The sequence below is a fragment of the Rhinopithecus bieti genome, unplaced genomic scaffold, assembly GCF_001698545.2.
Source record: "Rhinopithecus bieti isolate Rb0 unplaced genomic scaffold, ASM169854v2 scaffold_55189, whole genome shotgun sequence".
Taxonomy (NCBI): Eukaryota; Metazoa; Chordata; class Mammalia; order Primates; family Cercopithecidae; genus Rhinopithecus; species Rhinopithecus bieti.
In genome coordinates, this window is record NW_016821812.1 from 830,814 (window position 1) to 851,431 (window position 20,618).

General features: G+C 42.8%; 1 protein-coding gene across 3 annotated transcripts in view; it reads right to left on the reverse strand.

The window, feature by feature from the left end:
* The window catches only part of MCF2L2 (MCF.2 cell line derived transforming sequence-like 2), a 256,218-nt gene that overhangs the window by 200,956 nt on the left and 34,644 nt on the right, over positions 1-20,618 (reverse strand). For all 3 annotated transcript variants that reach the window (XM_017860626.1, XM_017860625.1, XM_017860624.1), the window contains exons 2-3: positions 15,275-15,358; positions 4,884-4,998 (exon numbers count right to left, since the gene is read on the reverse strand). In XM_017860626.1, the coding sequence (XP_017716115.1) occupies positions 4,884-4,998; positions 15,275-15,358 (199 nt within the window). The remainder of the gene's footprint in view (positions 1-4,883; positions 4,999-15,274; positions 15,359-20,618) is intronic.

The window sequence follows — 20,618 nt, forward strand, 5'->3', positions numbered from 1 at the left end:
TCATGCCTGTGATCCCAGCACTTTGGGAGGCTGAGGCGGGTGGATCACGAGGTCAAGAGATTGAGACCATCCTGGCCAATATGGTAAAACTCTGTCTCTCCTAAAACATAAAATTAGCTGGGTGTGGTGGCACATGTCTGTAATCCCGCTACTTGGGAGGCTGAGGTAGGAGAATCACTTCAACCTGGGAGGCAGAGGTTGCAGTGAGCTGAGATCGTGCCCCTGCCCCTCCAGTCTGGGCAACAAGAGGGAAAACCCCGTCTCAAAAAAAAAAAAAAAAAAGAAAGAAAGAAATATAAGCCAGGTCATTTGCCCCAGACCACCTAGTTAGTGAGCAATAGGATCTGGATTTCAATCCAGGTTTGGGCTGTGTTCAAAGCTCTTCAACACTATCCTATTCTCTCTCTGGAATGCTCCCTTCTATATCTATCTATAGAAACTGTACCATCCCTTCAAGGACATTTTGTTAGGGAGGCAGCAACCGAGGAGAGCAAAGGTGACACAGTTTTAAGTTCAGCTCTGTCTTGAGACTAACAAGGCACATTCCTTGCCAACCATGACCCATGGTCATAAGATGTTTACGGTTGAGAAAACAGCCTAAGGATACTACAACAACAGAAAGTCCAGATGTCCCAATACCATAACAATAAATGTTTTCAAAAAATTATAGTTATGCTTTGATGTTCTCACACACTAAAATGTCAAGGATAGTTTTCTTTAAATCAATAGAATAATAAGTTTTGTCACACGGTCTGCTCATCCGCACATAGGCACAGCTTAGTTTAATCTTTATATAGACAAGAGCCCAATATAAGAAAAACTTCAAGTTGATGCGTTCCTCCTTTTGCTTTCTGAGGGCGCCCTACTCTGTAACAGAGTAGTTTCTAATAAGCTTGCTTCTTTCACTGCATTTTGTGACTCACCTTGACTTCTTTCCCACATAAGATCCAAGAACCTTCTCTTAGGGGTCTGGATTGAAACCCCCTTTTCTCCTAAAGTTCTCCCTTTTTTTCCTATCGAAGTGACTTTCTGTCTTCTGAGCTCCTACAGCACTTTATTTACACATTTCACAAAATATATTGATAACAGAGTCATGTGATGAGTTTCCTGTGGTCCAAGACATTGTCTTGAGGTTTTTCAGTCCTTTACAGCATCGTACACAGCACCCTACATGCTGTGGGCTCTCACAGAGGTCTGCTGAAGAATGAGTTACTGTGGGAAGCCTTTCTGTACCTGCCCAACCCTCTCACAACGTGAGAGCCTAATTAATTTCAGGCACAAAGATAACATTTCCCCACCCCAAGTATCCTGCTATTTTCCTATTCTAGTGTATCAATTCTTTTTTTATTCCATCCACGAGCCCTCTGCCACCTGTCTATAAAACATTTTGCAACTGGGAAGGACTCTGGTACCGGATAACTATGTAACAAATAAAAAGATGCAAATCATGATAAATAGGAGTCATAAAATGAACAAGGGTGGTTTCATTCTTTGAAATCCAAAATGGAAATTAGACATAGGTCCAGGTCAAGTTGCCCTTTCAGGCCTTCTCACCCTTTGTCTCCATTTTTTGTGGAAAGGAACAAGGGGAGGGGCAGCAAGCAGTGTGAGCAAAAGCGGAAGAAGAAAGGGGAATAACTGGCCAGACAGCCACTCTTTCCCGAAAGACAAACAGCATTCTAGGAAGGGAAAATATTCCCTAGGTCACAAGCAATTGTACAAGGAGCCTACAGCAGAACAAGGAAATCCAAAACAGTAGCCCCTGTTTGATCTCCTCATCTCCATCTGTGAGATAGGGGTGATAACCCTGCCTGCTTCTCGCCACACAGTTCAGGGGCACTCCCTAAGCTGTCTTCGGCATGATTTGGAAAAGGCTGCAAATGAAAGATGAAAATCCTCCATTTAACTTAGCATTTGACTGTATCCCTGGGGATTAAGTAAAACTAGACATTGAACTTAAAACAAATACAAGGAGAATGGGGACAGGGGACACTCCTCCTATTGTCTACCTCCCTGTTCACCCTCTTCCCTGCCGCTCCCACGGAAGAAGAAGTTGCTAAACTGATGGTATGTTGTCCTGAAATGCCACTGGGCCAAAGACAGAGTTCAACTTCTTAAACCCCAAGTTGATAACAGCTGGGGTTCCCCTCTCTGTCAGGGTCCCCCTTCTCACTGTAGGAATGGAAAAACTTCACCTCTATTGTTTTAGGGTCCTGGCTGGGTCCAAGAGTTAAATCAACAAAACATAGATTAACATGAGAAAAGCATAGAAATTTATTCATAAGTGGCACAACAGCCCTCATAAAGAAATGAAGACTCAAAGAATCAGTCAGAGTCAGTTACTTACATATTGGATTGAATAAAGAATAGTAAACTATGAAAATGCGACTAAATTATGTGGTGAAGCTTAAAAAATAAGAGTTTCTAACAAGGTCTGTGCAATATTCTCGAAGTTACCTTTTCTTCTAGTCCCTAGAGAGTGTCTTTCACATAGGAATTCCATCTTCTTCTCTTAAGAAACAGCACAAAAGTCAAAGTGATCGTCTCGTACCTGCTGTTTTTCAAGCGCTTTTAACTTAAACAGTCAATATGCCAGAATGGCATTTTTTAAATTTTACTTTAAGTTCTGGGATACATGTACAGAACATGCAGGTTTGTTACATAGGTTACATAGGTATACATGTGCCGTGGTGGTTTGGAGCACCTATCAACCCGTCATCTAGGTTTTAAGCCCCGCATGCATTAGGTATTTGTCCTAACGTTCTCCCTCCCCTCACCCCCGACCCGCCAACAGGCCCTGGTGCCTGATGTTCCCCTCCTTGTGTCCATGTGTTCTCATTGTTCAACTCCTACTTCTGAGTGAGTACATACGGTGTTTGGTTTTCTGTTCCTGTGTTAGTTTGCTGAGGATGATGGCTTCTAGCTTCATCCATGTCCCTGCAAAGGACATGAACTCATTCTTTTTTATGGCGCATAGTACAGAATAGCATATTTTAACCCCTTCATCACCCCACAACAAATACCATTTGTTTGGAATGAATCATTATCAAAACTGAAAACTCTACCAACATTAGTTTTGAGAACCAACCATGCACTGGGCACTGGGCTAGGGCTGGAGATTTTGAAAAAGAAAGAGAAGAAAAGCAAAGCATTTGCCACTACTCTTAAGAAGTTCACAGTCTACTGGAAGAGGCAGAAATAATTTCCATAGACAAGTAATTTCCATAGGCAAAGGTAAACCCTGCGGTTCTGTGGAAATTTAACAGATTCTGTGAAAACAGAACTGGGGTGAGGGAAGGTTTCATCAAAGGGATGAGGTCAGAGTTGAGGGCTGATGAATAAGAGTCAGGCCTAGAAGAGAGGCAGAGGTGTCCCGCGGAGAAACACCCGAGCAAAGCCGTGAGACAGGTGTGGTGTGTTTCCCTCACAGCAACAAAGGATTTCCCACATCCTTATATCTGCATTAACACATGGCATATGACCGTGGCAGGGAGGAGGAAAGGGGGAAATCGGTGAAATATATTTAAGTACTAACTTTGAAGAAATGCATTCAAAATAAATCCACAACCTTCTCTGAAGAAATAAGATGGGTAAAAGAAAAAACTAAAGAAAAAGGTGTAAAAGAAAAAACATGTTTTTCAAGTGGGTTTGGTTAAAGCAATCAACTTCCTAATCTCCACAAGTGGTATCAGACTCCAGGCGGCCTCTCAGTCACAAAGCTGCTGTTTACCTCTAAATCATAAAAGGCAGATGGCAAGCAAGCAAAATACCGCACACCTGGCCACTGTGTACATTCTAAACCACACCATAGTCAAGGGAGGGGTGGGGGCTCATCAGCAATGCAAACCCATGGAGGGAAGGCCTTTCCCAACCAAGTCTACTCTGCTAGAGGTGGACACAGCACTGCCTAAGGACAGCGTTTGGATCCCGCTCTACCCCTGTCTGTGAAATGGTGGTGACCAATGTGGACTCTGCCCACACTCCATCCCCTCGAAGACCTGGGCGCGTACTGATTTAAGCGGCATAAAGAGTTGAGGCCCAGGCTGGAGAGGGTGGAAGGAGAAGATGCCAGAAAGCATTTCTATCATGGGCTTGGCTACAAGCACAGTTTTTTTTTCCCCTGGCCTTGTAGTTTCCTTGCTCTGTGCCTTAGTTTCTCCATCTGACAATGACAATCACAACAATCTGCCCCTAATTTTCTTATTTAGGAGCAATAAATAACTCCTGACACAGTTGGAGTTCCTTAAAGAAGGGTCCTGTGTCCTAGACAACACGACCCAGGAAGCCAGAATAACCTTTAGCTAAAGCAATAGCCTCGGCTGGACACGGTGGCTCAAGCCTGTAATCTCAGCACTTTGGGAGGCCGAGGCAGGTGGATCATTTGAGGTCAGGAGTTCGAGACCAGCCTGGCCAACATGGTGAAACCCCTCTCTGCTAAAAAAAAAAAAAAAAAAAAAAAAAAAATTAGCTGGAAATTGCTTGAACCCAGGAGGCAGAGGTTGCAGTGAGCCAAGATCTGTTGCCCACTCCAGCCTGGGCAACAGAGCAAGACTCCATCTCAAAAATAAAAAATAAAAATAAAGTACTAGCCTAAGGAACAAAGGCAACACAGCTGCTCAATCAGTTTTCCATCCACTCGACACTGTTTACTCTGTCCCTCCAGTGTGCAAACAGAGTCAAAACTGAGACTTGTTTGTCATTGTTTTCCAGTCCCTGTCCACATTCGTTGTTCGTGACTGATGGGTGACAGAAGCCAGCTGGGTTATTATGCATACCAGGGTAAACTGTGCTCATGGAAGTCTATGTCTCAACCCAGCCCTGCCACATGGGAAGGGTGGCATAAAGCCAGTGCCTAAGGCGGCAGGAGACTGTGCTCAGCTCACCTGGGGATGCTAGTCAGGTAGGTCATGACATTCAGGAAGTCTTCATCTGGGATGTGTTTGAACCCTGAAAACTCTGGGAACGTGATGATGGGGGCGCCATCCTCCCCTCGGCCTCCTGCAACAAAAACAGGTGGTCAAGATGTTAGCAAAATGCTGTCATGTCACGCCTCTGCAGGAAAGTTGGGTGAAATAGTATCAGTCACCTCTTTTCCTATCTATATTATCTCAGACTAGAATTTGGGAGAAGTTAACACAGTTATTTTGAGCAAGGCTCTCTTCTCATTCATGCTGGCTCCATGGCATTGTAAGAACTCAATTTTAAATCCTTTGAAGAGAGTTACTGTGTAAAAGGTAATACTGATTTAATTATTCAGCATAGGTAGAATAGTAAATAATGCCAACACAAATATGTAATATTGCTCTTCATTTTTGTAGTCAGTAAATGTCAAAAGTAATATTGCATGCTGGTTAAGAGAGTTAAGGCTAAAATCAGACAGCCTGGTTCAAATCTGCTTTGCCACATTGTTGCTATATGATTTTGGGCAAGATACTTAATGTGTTTCTTTCATATTTATATATATATATATATCTATGTATATACATAGATATATATGTCCCATCATTTTATTATATAGGAATAATGTTTGTACCTACGTGGTAAGGTATTGTGAGAATTAAGTGACAGCACAAAGGAGAAGCACCTTAGCAGAGTGCTTATTATATAAAACTGCTCAAAAAATGGTGACCATTATTATAATTATTATTATTACAAGGAAGCAATAATCAGCTTCCCTTCAAGAATTTATAAATAGCAATTTAAGATACCCTGTGAAAGTAAAAATATGAAAATTAACATTTAATTCAGAGCTGAGACCACCAAATTCAATAGATTCTATTTCTCAGTCCTTGCAGCTACATGGAGCCATTTGACTAAGTTCTAGCCCCGCAATCCCCAAACTGTGTCACAGGTACCCAGGGAACCACAGTAAACTCATAGGAGCGCTGTGACTATTTTAAATTTTTGAGGGAAACCCAGTGATAGTTGACATCTGTCGGACACCATATGCACTACTACTGGCTTGAAGTAGCTCCCAATTTCTTTTTTCTTTTTTTGAGACAGAGTCTCGTGCTGTCGCCCAGGCTTGAGTGCAGTGATGCAATCTCGGCTCACTGCAACCTCTGACTCACAGGTTCAAGCGATTCTCCTGCCTCAGCCTCCTGAGTAGCTGGGATTACAGGCATGCACCACCACACCCAGCTAATTTTCGTATTTTTAGTAGAGGCAGGGTTTCACCATGTTGGCCAGGCTGGTGTTGAACTCCCGACTTTAGGTGATCCTCCCGCCTCGGCCTCCCAAAGTGCTGGAATTACAGGCATGAGCCACCACGCCCGGCCCCGGCAGTTCCCAATTTCAACATCAAATTGCATTATATTCTTGTAGATGGTATTGCATCTTTAAAAAGCTGGGGGTTTGGTACTTGCTGGAATAAAAGCAAAACAGTATGAAAATCAATGTGGAACAAGACATAAAGGTGGTGATATCTAGTTTGATTGCAAGGTTTAAGATAGTTGTAGTTATTTAAGAATAAAATTGAGAGAAAAAATAACATTTTAATTTACATGTATTATTTTTTCAAACAGCTACTAACTTGTTAGGACGTAGATACATATTAAGTTGTTTGAAATGCTAGTTATTGCTTTTGGCCTGGGGGGCCCATGAAAGAAAGACTGAGATACTAAGGCGCAGAGAATTGACAGGGTTTGGGAACCTCTGCCCTAGCCAGTGGCATAGGAGCTTAAGCTGCATGCACCTTCCAAGTGATGTCCTTGAAGACAAACCACCTGAAGAGGAATCACGGCTCTCAAGGCAAAGCCAACTACAAATGACTGAATGTATTTAACATATCTGAGAAAGACATATCAGTGTGGGGTGTGATTAGTGGGGACTGTGTGATTAATGAGGATGTGCGGTCAACAAAGAAACTACAGAAGAGGAGGACTCAGAGGAGCAAAGGTGGGCAGTGTACAGCCAATGCTATCCTAAGGAGAGAGGGCCAGCCCACCCTGAGAGTCTAATCCATGTTACCAGTCTATCTGATGACACCACTGTAAGATCATCCAACCAACTCTCTGGTGCTGACTCCAAGCCTGATAAGAAGCTTCTGTTTATAATCTCATTTCCCACGTAAATTTGTTTCAAGAAAAGGAATGTGTTATTGAGCAAACATAAGTATATTATGTAAAGAATAAGTTAGTGCTGTGGTTTTTCTGCACAAGTCTCTTGTGGGTGTTGTTAATATGGGTCTTAGGTGCTCAGAAACCAATTGCTGTGGAATGAAACCAAGTGAGATTTGTCTGGATGGTCAGTCATCCGTCCCCAAGAGGTACCTCTTTATTAATCCTATATGTTTACTCTAAATTTCCAAAAATGAAATCCACAGATTAGATGTTTATCAAGACAAGTATATTAAACTACCTCATTACAGTGACTGATAAGGATATTAACAGCTTTCATCTAATAATATTCTTCCTCTTTGCAGTTTCACAACTATGGGAAGTTTCAGAGAAATGTGCATTCAGAGAATTTGTGTCTTTAAAAAGCTAAATTTAGATGCACTATAACACTGTAGTAATTGCATAATCAACATTTGCTGAGGGAATGGCTAAAACATTTCAAGGAACTGAAACACGCTAAAATATTCACTAGAATGTGATTATGCCATTTAATTTTACCTTTTATTTATTATTATTATTATTAGATGGAATCTTGCTCTGTCGCCCAGGCTAGACTGCAGTGGTGTGATCTCTGCTCACTGCAACCTCCGCCTCCCAGGTTCAAGCGATTCTCGTGCCTTAGCCTACGGAGTAGCTAGGATTACAGGCACACGCCATCACGCCCGGCTAATTTTTGTATTTTTAGTAGAGACGGGGTTTCACCATGTTGGCCAGGCTGGTCTCGAACTCCTGACCTCAAATGATCCATTTGCCTCGGCCTCCCAAAGTGCTGGGATTACAGGCATGAGCCACTGCACCTGGTCAATTTTACCTTTTTATAGTTGACTGTATTAAAGTTAACCCCACCTAAATGAAAAAAGGTGACGTTTTCTTCTATCTTGGTTACTACCAATACTGAACAGCAGAGAGGCCCTAAGGTTAACTGCGGACACCCACCTACTGTTGAATATTAGTCTTAAGTGGCAGAAGCATCAAGGAAACACAGCTGGACTTAACCACCACGGGGCAACCTACAACATTGCATCTAGTGCCACCTTCTGAGGAAACGCGGTAATGCAATAGGAAGAAAGTGATCATTCCGAAGTCCCATTCAAGGAATACAAAAAACCCCGAATTATTTGGTACTAAGTAAAATGATAACCTAAACTACTCCTCCTACTATGATTTTGTACCTTTTCATTAAGTGAAAGACATCTAGTTTTATTGCAGAAAACATTAAGTGCTTGGGGAACATAAGAGGATTGCTGAAAGGGCCCTGGTGAGAGTTGGCAAGAAGGCTTCATACAGAGGTGAATCGAGAATACGGGAAATCCTATAGGAAGATGGCAAAGATCAATGATGGGGAAGGTGCATAGCATCTTCCTACTGCTCTTTGCCTTCCAATATCTATTTTCCCTTTCTCCTCCACACAAGGTTTTCACTGGGGAAATGGCAGAACCATTCCCTGGGAGGCACTTTGGAAATCTCAGGGCCTGGGATACTAAATGATCCATTCTCCATAATAAAACAAAGAATTGCCCCACATGCTACATGACTTCCAAATGTCTTTCCAGAGGCTTAATTTAAGTGAAAAATCCATTTAAAATGCTCTGAACCTAGCCTCTAACTCTGTTTTTACAAATACTCATAAAGAATTTTTATTTTATTTATTTTATTTTATTTTAATTTTTTTGAGATGGAGTTTCACTCTTGTTGCCCAGGCTGGAGTGCAATGGCATGATCTCGGCTCACTACAACCTCCGCCTCTCGGGTTCAAGCGATTCTCCTGCCTCAGCCTCCCGAGTAGCTGGGATTACAAGCATGTGCCACCACGCCCAGCTAATTTTGTATTTTTAGTAGAGATAGAGTTTCTCCACGTTGGTCAGGCTGGTCTCTACTCCTGATCTCAGGTGATCCCCCCACCTCAGCCTCCTAAAGTACTGGGATTGATCACAGGCGTGAGCCACCACGCCCGGCCAAGAATTTTTTTTCTTTTAATCTTAATAAAATCACTGCAGGTATCCGATCACTCCACTACACCCCAGCATTTGCACCCATCACATTTATGGTGACTCCAAATTGAGGAGCAAGCACCTCTTTCATTATTCTCATGTAGCTAGACATGTATGTGGAAATACATGCTATTGAAAGATATGTTACTTTACTATAATTAGTTTTCTTTGATTTCTCCTTTACATTGCAGTTCCTTATATTTTATTTTTTAATTTTTAAAAATATGAGCAGAGGTAGGGGCGGCTATTCACCTAAGTTTACCCTTCCTGGGCACACAGCTACACTACATTTCCCAGCTCCCATGCTGTTAAGTTTGTTCAAATGACTGTGACAAGTTCAAGTCAATGGAATGTGCTGTATGCTATCTCTGAGCTGAGAATTTTAAGAAGCACTATGCTCCTTCCATGTTCTGTTAGCCTGTCTGCTCCCTGGACACACATAAGAAGAAGGCTGCAATATGCATAACAACAGTAAGAACCAAAAACTCAAAGGAGCCTTCATTCCTGAACTTCCACATGGAGAAAAGTTGTCTGCTGACCAGGAACATACATGCAGAAGTGGTAAAAGAGTGAGAACTTAATTTCTGTTATGTGTGTTTTGAAACAGCCTTCGCAAAATCATGACTGAGACAGTGAAAGAGATCTGACTTAATCCACTCCATCTTGCTTCTAACCTCCGAGCTGTCCTTGTTTATTCCTGGGCGTAGGTTGAACTAACTTTGGGAGAAATTTAGTTTATAGTTTAAACAAAGACGGTAACGGCCCTTTCCCAAAGCAGACCCCCTTCTTGCCTGGGGATTAGACTGCCTTTGTAGGACTAACATTAGCCACAAGATTAGAACTTATGGTTTAGGAGTCCTGCAGCTGGGGGCTACAAGGTTCTGACCCTCCCTGAACTGCTCCTAAGATCAGTACTTGAGATATTTTGCAGACCCTGCACTTGATGGATCATCTGGCACCATCCAGATCAATAAATTGGCTCATCTGATCTTGTGGCCCCTACCCAGGAACTGACTAAACACAAGAAGACAGGTCCAACTCCCTGTGATTTCATCTCTGGCCAATCAGCACTCCTGGCTCACTGGCTTCCCCCCACCTACCAAGTTACCCTTAAAAACGCTGCTTCCTGAATGCTGGGGGAGACTGATTTGAGTAATAACAAACCTCCAGTCTCCCACACAACTGGCTCTGCGTGAATTACTCTTTCTCTATTGCAATTCCCCTGGCTCTGTCTGGGGCAGCAGGCAAGGTGAACCCCTTGGGTGGTTACAGTTGGAGCCCTATACCCTTTGGAGTCTGTTTGTTGTAGTTGTTGAGCCCACTCTTGCAGATACAAGTTACAGTATGTATAAATTTCACGTTAGGATGGCAGAGGGCAATACAAATCATTTGTTATATAAAGGAGATATTCAGTCAAACATGACTGAGAACCTTCCCTCCCACCTGCACTACCGAATCCAACAGCCACTAGACACATGTGACTATGAAGCACTTGAAATGTAACCAGTCCAAACTGAGATATGCTGTAAGTATATAATGCAAACTAGATTTCAAAGATTTAGAATAAAAAAGGTAAAATCTCAATAATGTTGAATATTGAGTACATGTGAAAATATTATTTCAGATATGGGTAATTTTAAAATATATTATTAAAATTCATTGTATCCGTTTATTTTAACCTTTTTAATATGGTTACTATAAAATTTTAAAGTACACATGTGGGCCACACTGTATGTCTATTAAACAGTCCTGCTCTAGATATCACCCTTGGTTCTCACCGCCCAGGTTTCAAGTCACTAGCTCCATAGGTAAGTTAGGAGTTGGGGCTCTGATCTCTTCCTTGGTTTAACATTCTCCATTGTTTCAGGTAGGAGTCCCCCACTCACCCCTGGGAGCCCTACCCGCCACCAAACCTGGGCTTCATTGGTATGTATGAGGGGAAACTGGGGACTCTACAAGCCTAAGAGTATTGAGCAGTTGATTTCTTCATCAATTACTTTCAAAAGGATTCAAGCTGCCACAAGACAGAGGCAGAGAAAGGGAGCAAAGAGGGAGACAGATTCAGACACAGTAATTCCAAGTGGGAAACAACCATCAGGATAAAGATAAAAGGACAATTCCTTGTAATTAAAGAAAAGGAGCTGTGGCAAACGTTGATAAATGGCTAATTCACTCCCAATCCCCTTTTCCCTGACCACCATCTCCTGTGGCAGTTAGAAAGCTAAATGCTTGCCTTCTGAGATTCTCTTGCTGCCAGGGAATGGCTGTGTGACATAATTCTGGAATAAGACATAAGCAGAAGGCAGCCAAGAGTTTCTACAAACGGAACCGAAGCAGCCAGCATTTTCCTTCTCCTTATTCCTGCTTTGGACACTGACCTGATGTCTGGAATTGCAGCAGCCACCTTGAATCAACAGTTGACAAATAAGAAGAAAACATCGAGAGAATCATAAAGATGTCAGCCTTAATGTCATCGAGCCTCTGATCCAATACCAAGAGTTTCTATCTTCAGACCTCGTTATGCAGTTTAAAAAACAAACCAACAAGTGTCAGAGGTTAAGTTCCCTGGTAGTCAGACACCATGCTGAGCATTTTTCTTCTTACAGATGAAAAACTGAGGTTCGGAGCCACCTACTGGTTGTGTTGGAAAGTGAACCCAGAATTGTCTAAGTCCAAAGCCCAGAGTGTTTCCACCACACTAACCAGGTTATACTCTCGTTTCCTAGCTAAGCCCTGAATTTAGAAATATCCCAAGTGCACTGTGAACATGCAGGTGTCTTCCAATGTCAGAGCTACCCTGGTCAATATCCAATTCCCGCTGGTGGCCCTGCCCACAGGCTTCAAGGCTGCAAACCATTGGGCCACAAATCTGGGTCAGGCTTCATGTAATGAGCCTCTGCTCTTCTACCAGCCGTGGGAACGCATGCACAGTTCAGCAGACTAGGCAGCTAGAGCTGCATTGAGGAAAAGGCTCTATCCTCTCCTTCACAGCCTTGCTGGTTGACGGGGCCTCTGGCTCCTTCCAGAGATCAGTGAAATTGGTAGAAAATTTTGTAGGGAAAATATTTACCTTATTTGCCTGAATCAGGAAAAGGAAACTGCTGTGAGTTGGGGCTGAGGCTGCAGCTTTTAGGCTACCACAGCCATGGGAAAAGACCTAATTAGAGAGATTTCTGTTTTACAACAACTGTATTGGCCCCCACCACAGCCTCCTTGCTGACACTTGCTGTTTCTGCCAGAAAAAGAGAGATGGTTAAAGATGAAATGCAGGCCTCTGATTCCAAACAAAGGGCTGACTCAGAGAGACCCACGGCTGCCACTATTCCTGCAGACTTGCAAGGCTGTAATTACTATCACAGCGAATCCATGCTTCTCCTTCATAAGAAAGGCAAATTTGGGCTGGACGTGCTGGCTCACGCCTGTAATCCCAGCACTTTGGGAGACTGAGATGGAAAGATTGTTTGAGCCCAGGAGTTCCAGACCAGCCTGGGCAACATGGCAAAACCCCATCTCTACAAAAACTTTAAAAATTAGCTGGGCATGATGGTGTGTGCCAGTGCCTGCCTGTAGTCTCAGTTACTCAGGAGGCTGAGGTAGGAGGATCACTTGAGCCTGAGAGGTCAAGGCTGCAGTGAGCCAAGACTGTGCCACTGCACCCCAGCCTGGGCAATAAAGTGAGACCATGTCACAAAAAAAAAAAAAAAGAAAAAAGAAAAAAGAAAAAAAGAAGACAAACTTAAATGACAAAAGAAACTCAGAAACAAAGGGTTATCTTTATTATGGTCAAAGTACCTTCCTAAAGCAGAAGTGTATTCTGTGCCCAGTGTGTGTTTCCACAGTTCTCTGTTCTACGTTAAGGAGTGACAATCCTCTCTATTCCTAATCAATGGTGGCATTGTATACCGTAGTTATTGTGAGTATGACTTCGGTTCCTTATAAAACTATCTTACTTGTAATAGAACCCCAAAATAAACATTTTATAGAACTATAAAAATGTATCAGTAAAAAAGAGAAACACTTATTTAGCACTATAAAAGATATCGCAAAAAAAGAGAAACACTTATTTAGCAGTTGCAATACTAAGCATTTTTCATACATTATGTCATTTAATCCTCAAAATTACTGGCTGGGTGCGGTGGCTCACGCCTGTAATCTCAGCACTTTAGGAGGCTGAGGCAGGTGGATCACCTGAGGTCAGGAGTTCGAGACCAGCCTGGCCAACATGGTGAAACCCTGTCTCTACAAAAACACAAAAATTAGCCGGGCATGATGGTGGGTCCCTATAATCCCAGCAACTCAGGAGGCTGAGGCAGGATAATCACTTGAACCTGGGAGGTGGAGGTTGCAGTGAGCTGAGATTGTGCTATTGCACTCCAGCCTGGATGACAGACCAAGACTGCATTTCAAAAAAAAAAAGTTACAATAATCCCATCATACAGATAAGGAAACTGAGGCTTAGAGAAGTAAGCTGCCCAAGGTGACGCTGCTAGTAAGTACAGAATCCAAATTCATATCTGGAGCTGTCTAATACCAGTTCATGTTTTTTCTATATTGCCTCTAAGTCATAAGAACAGAAAGAAATGCCTCAATAATACTCAAAGGAGATAAATTTGGATCATAAATGTATTAATTAATCAGTCACTAGACTGATTCCTGAGATAAGCCATTGCGTAATTATATAGGCCAGAATCATGCATTGAGGCCTTAGAGCTTTAGTCTGAGGCTCTAGAAATCTACCCGACCCCAGCCCACCCATCATCCATTCCAGACCTTGAGCTGCATGGTGGTCTTGGAGCCTTCTGTGGTAGGGCCACAGTAACAGCTTCCAGGAACCCAGAGGACAGACCCCATTCTGCCTTTTGTCTTGCACAAGCCTAGACTCACAGTGGGAAGCTATGAGACTATGCCTTCAGGAGGCTGGTTAGGTCCTCCCACAGGGACCAATGGTGCCTAACTGGCATTTGGGGAACAGGGAGACCACGGGCCTCACAGAATAGACCACAGGGACTTGGATATTTTTGTACTGAGCACCTTTTATGTTCTAGTCTCTGATCTAAGTATTGGCAATACAGACAGAAAGAAGAAAAAAGAGGACCCTGTATTTATGGAGCTTTCAGTGACTATGTGAGCAGTGACTAATGTGGAGGAAAGACCAGAGAATTCCCCCAGAATGTCCTGGATTATGTAAGATGTGGCCACCCAGGAGGCAATGCTGGGGTTAGGAGAAGTATCCCAATAGTAACTGAGTTCGCATCTCCTTCAAATCAGTGGGATGAGGAGCCTGGAGCAAATTAAATGTGATTTGGAGAAAAGAAAAAGATGAGACTTTTTTTTTTTACATCCCATGTTGTAGAATAAAATTCACGCCAACTACATATTCTCTCTGTGATGTAACTAAGATGGCTTTGTTGTCTTTTTCAGAACAGATGTAAAAGTTGAAAAGAGTAACTTTCTACTTTATCTCTCCATGTTATATACTAAGGACATCTAATGTCACCACTTCATTCTCTAAGTTGGGTCTAACTACAGTTTGGGGTTTGGCATCTACTTCTAGTTTTAGTAATTAAAGTGATGTCACCCTTAGCTAGGCGAATAAGAAAGAACAATATTCAAGTCATGACAGCCTTTCAGGGTTGTGTCTAGGCTCAAAAAATGCTAGACTTTTAGTCAGAACAGTTTCTCTTCATTCCCAATTAAATGCTTAATGGAAATCCCCTTAAATAAGCTAAGAATAAAAGACAGTTCTCCCAGAGAACAAATAACCTCAGCAACATTTGGGAACCCTTAGAACTTAGACCTTTTTAAGGAGGAATCTTAGAAGAACATCCAACAGGAACACTGGAAGAACATCATGGTGGCAGCTGATGTCAGTAGTTATCTCTTTTTCTTTCCTCAAAATCTTTTCAGCTCTGTTATTTACAACCACAAAGAAATGTGCTCCTTTGGGAAAGATCAGATTGCACTGAACAGCAAAGGTAATAATATATATAAGATCCCACCCTCTTCTGGCAGGATAGGCCTCAGCCTGTTCTAGTCCCGGGTGAGGCCTAAGGGCTGAATAAGATTTGAGTATAATATTCCTCAAGGTTCAAGAGGTTGGGCCTTCCCATCAAGGGACCCCCACCCCCATCAAAATCTGGAAATGCAAATGAATGTGCTCCTTACCTGAAAGAATGGCAAATTGTCTGTGAAGTTGTTCTATTATCTCCACCGCCATCAAGGGCCTAACTTCCTGCTGCATAATTTCATCTGCACAAATGAAATACAAAGTGGGTTAAATATGTGCAAATTACAAGAAGAAATTAAAAAGAAACAAAGGCAAGTTGTACTATTGGGAAATCTGGGACTTATCAAGAGATGGTTCTGGCACATCATTCCCTTGAGAACTAGATTTCTGAGATCCAGGGCTGTATCTGGGTTTGTGTGCTTTCGAGCTTATGCGTCTGAGCGGGGAACACATTTCTAGAGCCCCTACCAAGGCGTTGGGAGGGACCAATACAAGCAAAGAACCCTGAAGTTTAAGCTTCAGTAGCTTCACAGTAAACCTGCTGGATGATCTGATTACAAAAGCAAGTACTTGCCTACAACTTTGGGTCTGCAGAAGGACACTTTCAACACAAACAACATAAGTTACTAGAGCTCCTTTCAAAACAGGTCATAAAATCAATCTGGGATTCATGAGGGCTCTTTAATTTTTATTTTCCTCCCTACCTCACTTCCTTCCTCCCCCTTATCTCCATTCCTTTTTTCCCCTCCCAGAATACTTTAAGGGGCCTCTTCCTACTGCTAAATGTATATAAGGAGGCACTTTTTCACTTTTCTATTTAAAGATTCTCCTAACTCAATAATAAGTTAAATAGGTTTCCAATGCAAAAAATCCAATCCTTTCAAGCACAAATCTACAAAGGTCCTCTAACCCTAGAAAATGACTTATAAGCCCTGTGGTTTGCCCTCATATCCATTTGCGGAAAGCGAATTAGAGAGAGGGGAAGACTCCCTGGAATCCTTCAACCTGGGCTGAAGAGAGAAAGGCATTTTCATGTTCTGTCTGCCTAAGATATTATCTTCATTTAACTATCTCCCAGGGAATCTTAAAGAATAAACTGGTAGCTGGGTACTGAGGCCCAGGTGGGAGGACTGCTTGAGGCCAGAAGTTTGAGACCAGCCTGGTCAATAGAGTAAGATCTTGTCTCCACGAAAAATTTAAAAATTAGCCAGACATGCTGGTGTATGCCTATGGTCCCAGCTACTTGGGAGGCTGAGGCAGGAGGATCTCTTGAGTCTAGGAGTTTGAGGCTGCTGTTAGCCATGATTGTGCCACTGCACTACAGCCTGGGCAACAGATGGAGACCCTGTCTCAAAACAAACAAAACAAAACAAAAAACCAAACAACAATCAAAAATGAATGAACTGGTTATTGTTGCTACAGGAGTTAAACATCCGGTTAGATTAAGGCATGAACCCAATAACCTGTGCTCTGATGCTAGGTGGGAATTTCCTATTGATTCAGTATGGGGAATTTCCTATTGGTTCAGTAACATTATGATATTCTAGTGTTGACCAATCAGAAGTTAATATTTGGGAAGGTCCTCCTTGAGCCTTGGTTTCTACTCTCAGCTTTTTGGTGTTGAGGTTAAAGGAGATAATATATATGGAGATGTATACAGAGGGTGCTGAGCAAATGCTAGTTATATCCATCGTTCTGAACAGACAGGTCTTTCCCAAATTTGCTTTCTGAAAGTCTTGTAAGGGGTGGGCCAAGTGCCAGCTTAAGCCCCAAGATCCCCTTCAATGAATTCCCCCATTGTTTTGGGTAAAGGGGATAAATCCAGACCAGGGCTTCTTCATCCCAATACCACTTCCACCCTTAATTCACTAAAAGTTCAAAGAACTCCTTCGTCACTGTTAATTCAGTGGGTGTAATAATGGCATGGTAGTCATATGTTATACAAAGGGGGGCCTTCTCTGTTAGAAACACAAATTGAAGCATTTAACAGTGAAATGATATGAAGTCTGAGATTTGCTTACAAATACTCCAGCCACTCCCCTTTGCCAAAAGTATGCATGGGGTGGAAGTGGGGGGTAGATGAAACATGATTGACAAAATGTAGATAATTGTTGAAGCTGGTTGATGGGTCCACAGGGGTTTGTTACATAATTCTCTTGCTACATTTCAAATTTTCTGTAATAAAATGTAAAACACAAGTAGACAACAACATAGAGAATTTCAGCAGAAACAGAAGTTATGTAGAGTTTTTCAGAGTATAATCTCCCAGCAGTCTAGGAAAGTGGCATACTCAGAAATAAAGCTTCATTATCATTTGTTCATACCTGGGCATTTTTTTATTTTTTTAAGATGTAGGATCTTGCTCTGTCACCCAGACTAGAGTGCAGTGGTATAATCATAGCTCACTGCAGCCTTGACCTCCTGTGCTCAAGCAGTCCTCCTGCCTTGGGCTCCCAAAGTGCTAGAATCAGAGGCGCAAGCCACCACGCCTGGCCAAGCAAGCATATTTAAGAGATGATGAACTCAGAGAAAAACAAAATCATAAGGTGTAATTTACTGTTCTTGTATGTTAATATTTGAGGTATGCTTTAAATTAAACATTTTAAAGATGTAAGATCTGAAAGTGGAACAGACATTAGCGAAGTCAACCATCCTCACACCATCTCATTTTTCAAACAACAACATGGAGACCCAGAGAGTTCCTGAACTTGCCTGCAGTTATGCAACAAATAACTGTAGAGCCCAGATCACCTGACTCTAAGAGGGCCAACCTCAGCCACGCTTGATAGAATTTCCAGATCTTTGCTTGGCCTTGAGTTGCAAAGGCTCCTGCAACCCTGAAAGGCTGACTAGTGTCGTGGGAATCTGAGGTTTGCCCATCCCTCCATTCCCCGACAGAGACCTTTCTCACCAGCCTCCTGTGGCTATCAAATGAACAGGACACAAATTCATAATTTGTTTTTCTAAGAATAGCAATGAGCTGCTTTGCTTTGAGTGCAGGTTTTGCTGAGAGTGCTTGGTCTCCAGCCAGGAAGTGACATGGTTATCCTTGAAGTCTTCCTAGCAAAGGAGCCACATGACCCAACCTGGCCAGCTGCAACAGATCATGAGGCTTTCTTGGACTCATCCTCTGGACTCATGATGGAGATGACTGCAGATACACCCAGTCTTCAGTTGCCTGACACTGTGGGCCTGTTGGAATAGGGCATGCTCTGTTCTGACCCCAGTAAGGCACACTTATGCTCTATACCAAAAGAGATAGACCGCCCTGCGGCTGGCAGGCCCTGCCTCCCACTCCTGTATAGGTAGGTAGCGGAGGAAGTGCAAGAACTCTTTGGTTCTAAAAGAACACCTCCACTGCAATGGGAAAGGACCTGCTTCAGATTCAGACAGACTTGCATGCAAAAGCACTTTCTGCCACCTTCTAGATAGGTGATCAGGGCAAGTACACTCTGAGTCTCAGTGTTCTCACCAGTAAAAGGGTTTTTCCTTCTCCCAGGAAAAGATAAGCAGAACCGTGACCCACCAAGGCGCTGGTGCCTGTTACACATCTGCCCTGGCCTCACAGAGGTCTGTGGAGGCTTCCTGCTTGTTCTTTGCCATTTTTGGCTTGCTTAGATTAGGGAGAAACTTGTCTCTCTCTCTTTTTTTTTTTTTTTTTTTTTTTGAGGCGGAGTTTGGCTCTTGTTGCCCAGGATGGAGTGCAACGGCGCAATCTCGGCTCACTGCAACCTCCACCCCCTGGGTTCAAGCGATTCTCCTGCCTCAGCCTCCCGAGTAGCTGGGATTACAGGCATGCACCACCATGCCCGGCTAATTTTGTATTTTTAGTAGAGACAGGGTTTCTCCATGTTGGTCAGGCTGGTCTCCAACTTCCGCCTCGGCCTCCCAAAGTGCTGGGATTACAGGTGTGAGCCATCATGCCTGGCAGAAACTTGCCTCTGTTACCCACATAAGGCAAAGGGAAGTGATAATTCAATTTCAACACAATTTCTATCCTGGGCAAACAAATACACTAGGGAAAAACGTGTCTCTTTTCTATCCTTGATAAGTACACAGAAGTGTGACTCTATTTTACCCTGGCCCCACAATTCCAGAAATACAGATGGTATCAAAGGCCACACACAGCCTCCAGACTCTTAGGCAATGAAATAATAGTCCAGCATGTACCACGGGAATTCCACTGCAGCCAGCAAGCAATATCCCTGTGTTGCCCACTTCCCAGGCTGAGAGAGCAGCATGTGCTCTGGGGCCAGGACCTTTGCTAATGATTGGAGTCATCCTCCTTACAACAGAGGGCAGGAAACAGGGCTGATGACATCTCAACGCTGATTGCTGCAATGGATAAGGGATAAAGGGCAGTGAAACCCTTAGGCCCCCACTCTTGCTCTTCTGAAATTTCTGTCACACTGTGATTTAAAAGATTCAAGTATGATCTGAGGGGGAAAAAAGAACTAAATAAATAAATACCTTGGTTAAGGGGGGAAAAGTATGGTCTGGAGCAGAGAACAGCTCCCCCAAGTTTGGCAGACCCTGTGACATTACTGTTTTGCCCAGAGAATCAAGGGGACAGAAGGAACAGAAGCGTCTGCCAGTTCATCAAACTAGATCTCAACAACTGAGTTTGCAACAACGCGTAACAAGCCACCAACCATGATCTCCGCTCTCAGGCGCTGTGTAAAGACCGTACCTGTTAATAACATGAATAGGGCACCAGCTGTGAGCTCGACACTAACTTTGCATGTCACAGATTAACTAGTTGAATTCATTGCACGATGACAGAAAAGGGATGTGCCCTAACACTCAAATGAACATCTTCCAGCCTGCCCCACCCTCTTACGTCCACAACTAGACTAGACTTGACCACTGAGGAAACTCTGGACCAGAGGCTCAGAGACACCAGTTGCTGGGCTGGTACAAAAAGCCAGCCCATGAGGAATAATGCATTTCACCACTCTGTTTTATTGGCCAGGTCAGAAATAACACAGACATATTTCCTTCTTTTACTGGCTCCTGTGCTATAGCGATGCTTAACCTGCCCTATAATAGTGACTTTTGTCTTATCCATAACAAATAATGAAGTAAAGACCTTTGAAAGCAGACAGAATAATTGTTTAGAAGGAAATTTAAAGATTTTAAAAATCAAGAACACTAGAAAATGTCCAACTTCCTAGTCGTCAACAAATGAAACTTAAACATCAATAGAATATCTCATTTCATCCATAAAATAATTGAGATTCTAATACACAATGCTGGGGTTATAATGGAAAATCAGTGCTTCTGCATAACCTCAGGGAGTGAAGCAGGTAGTATCCTTGTGAAAAGTAGTTTCTCAATCTTTTATCTGGTGATTCCTGAGCACTTATGTGGTTGATTCCATACCAGATACTTTATATATGTGACCTCATTTAATCCTCAAAACAACTCTAAGGGTGATATCGAACTAGATTTGAAGTAGCTTGTCCAAGATCATGCAGATCCAGAACTTGAACCCAGCTCATT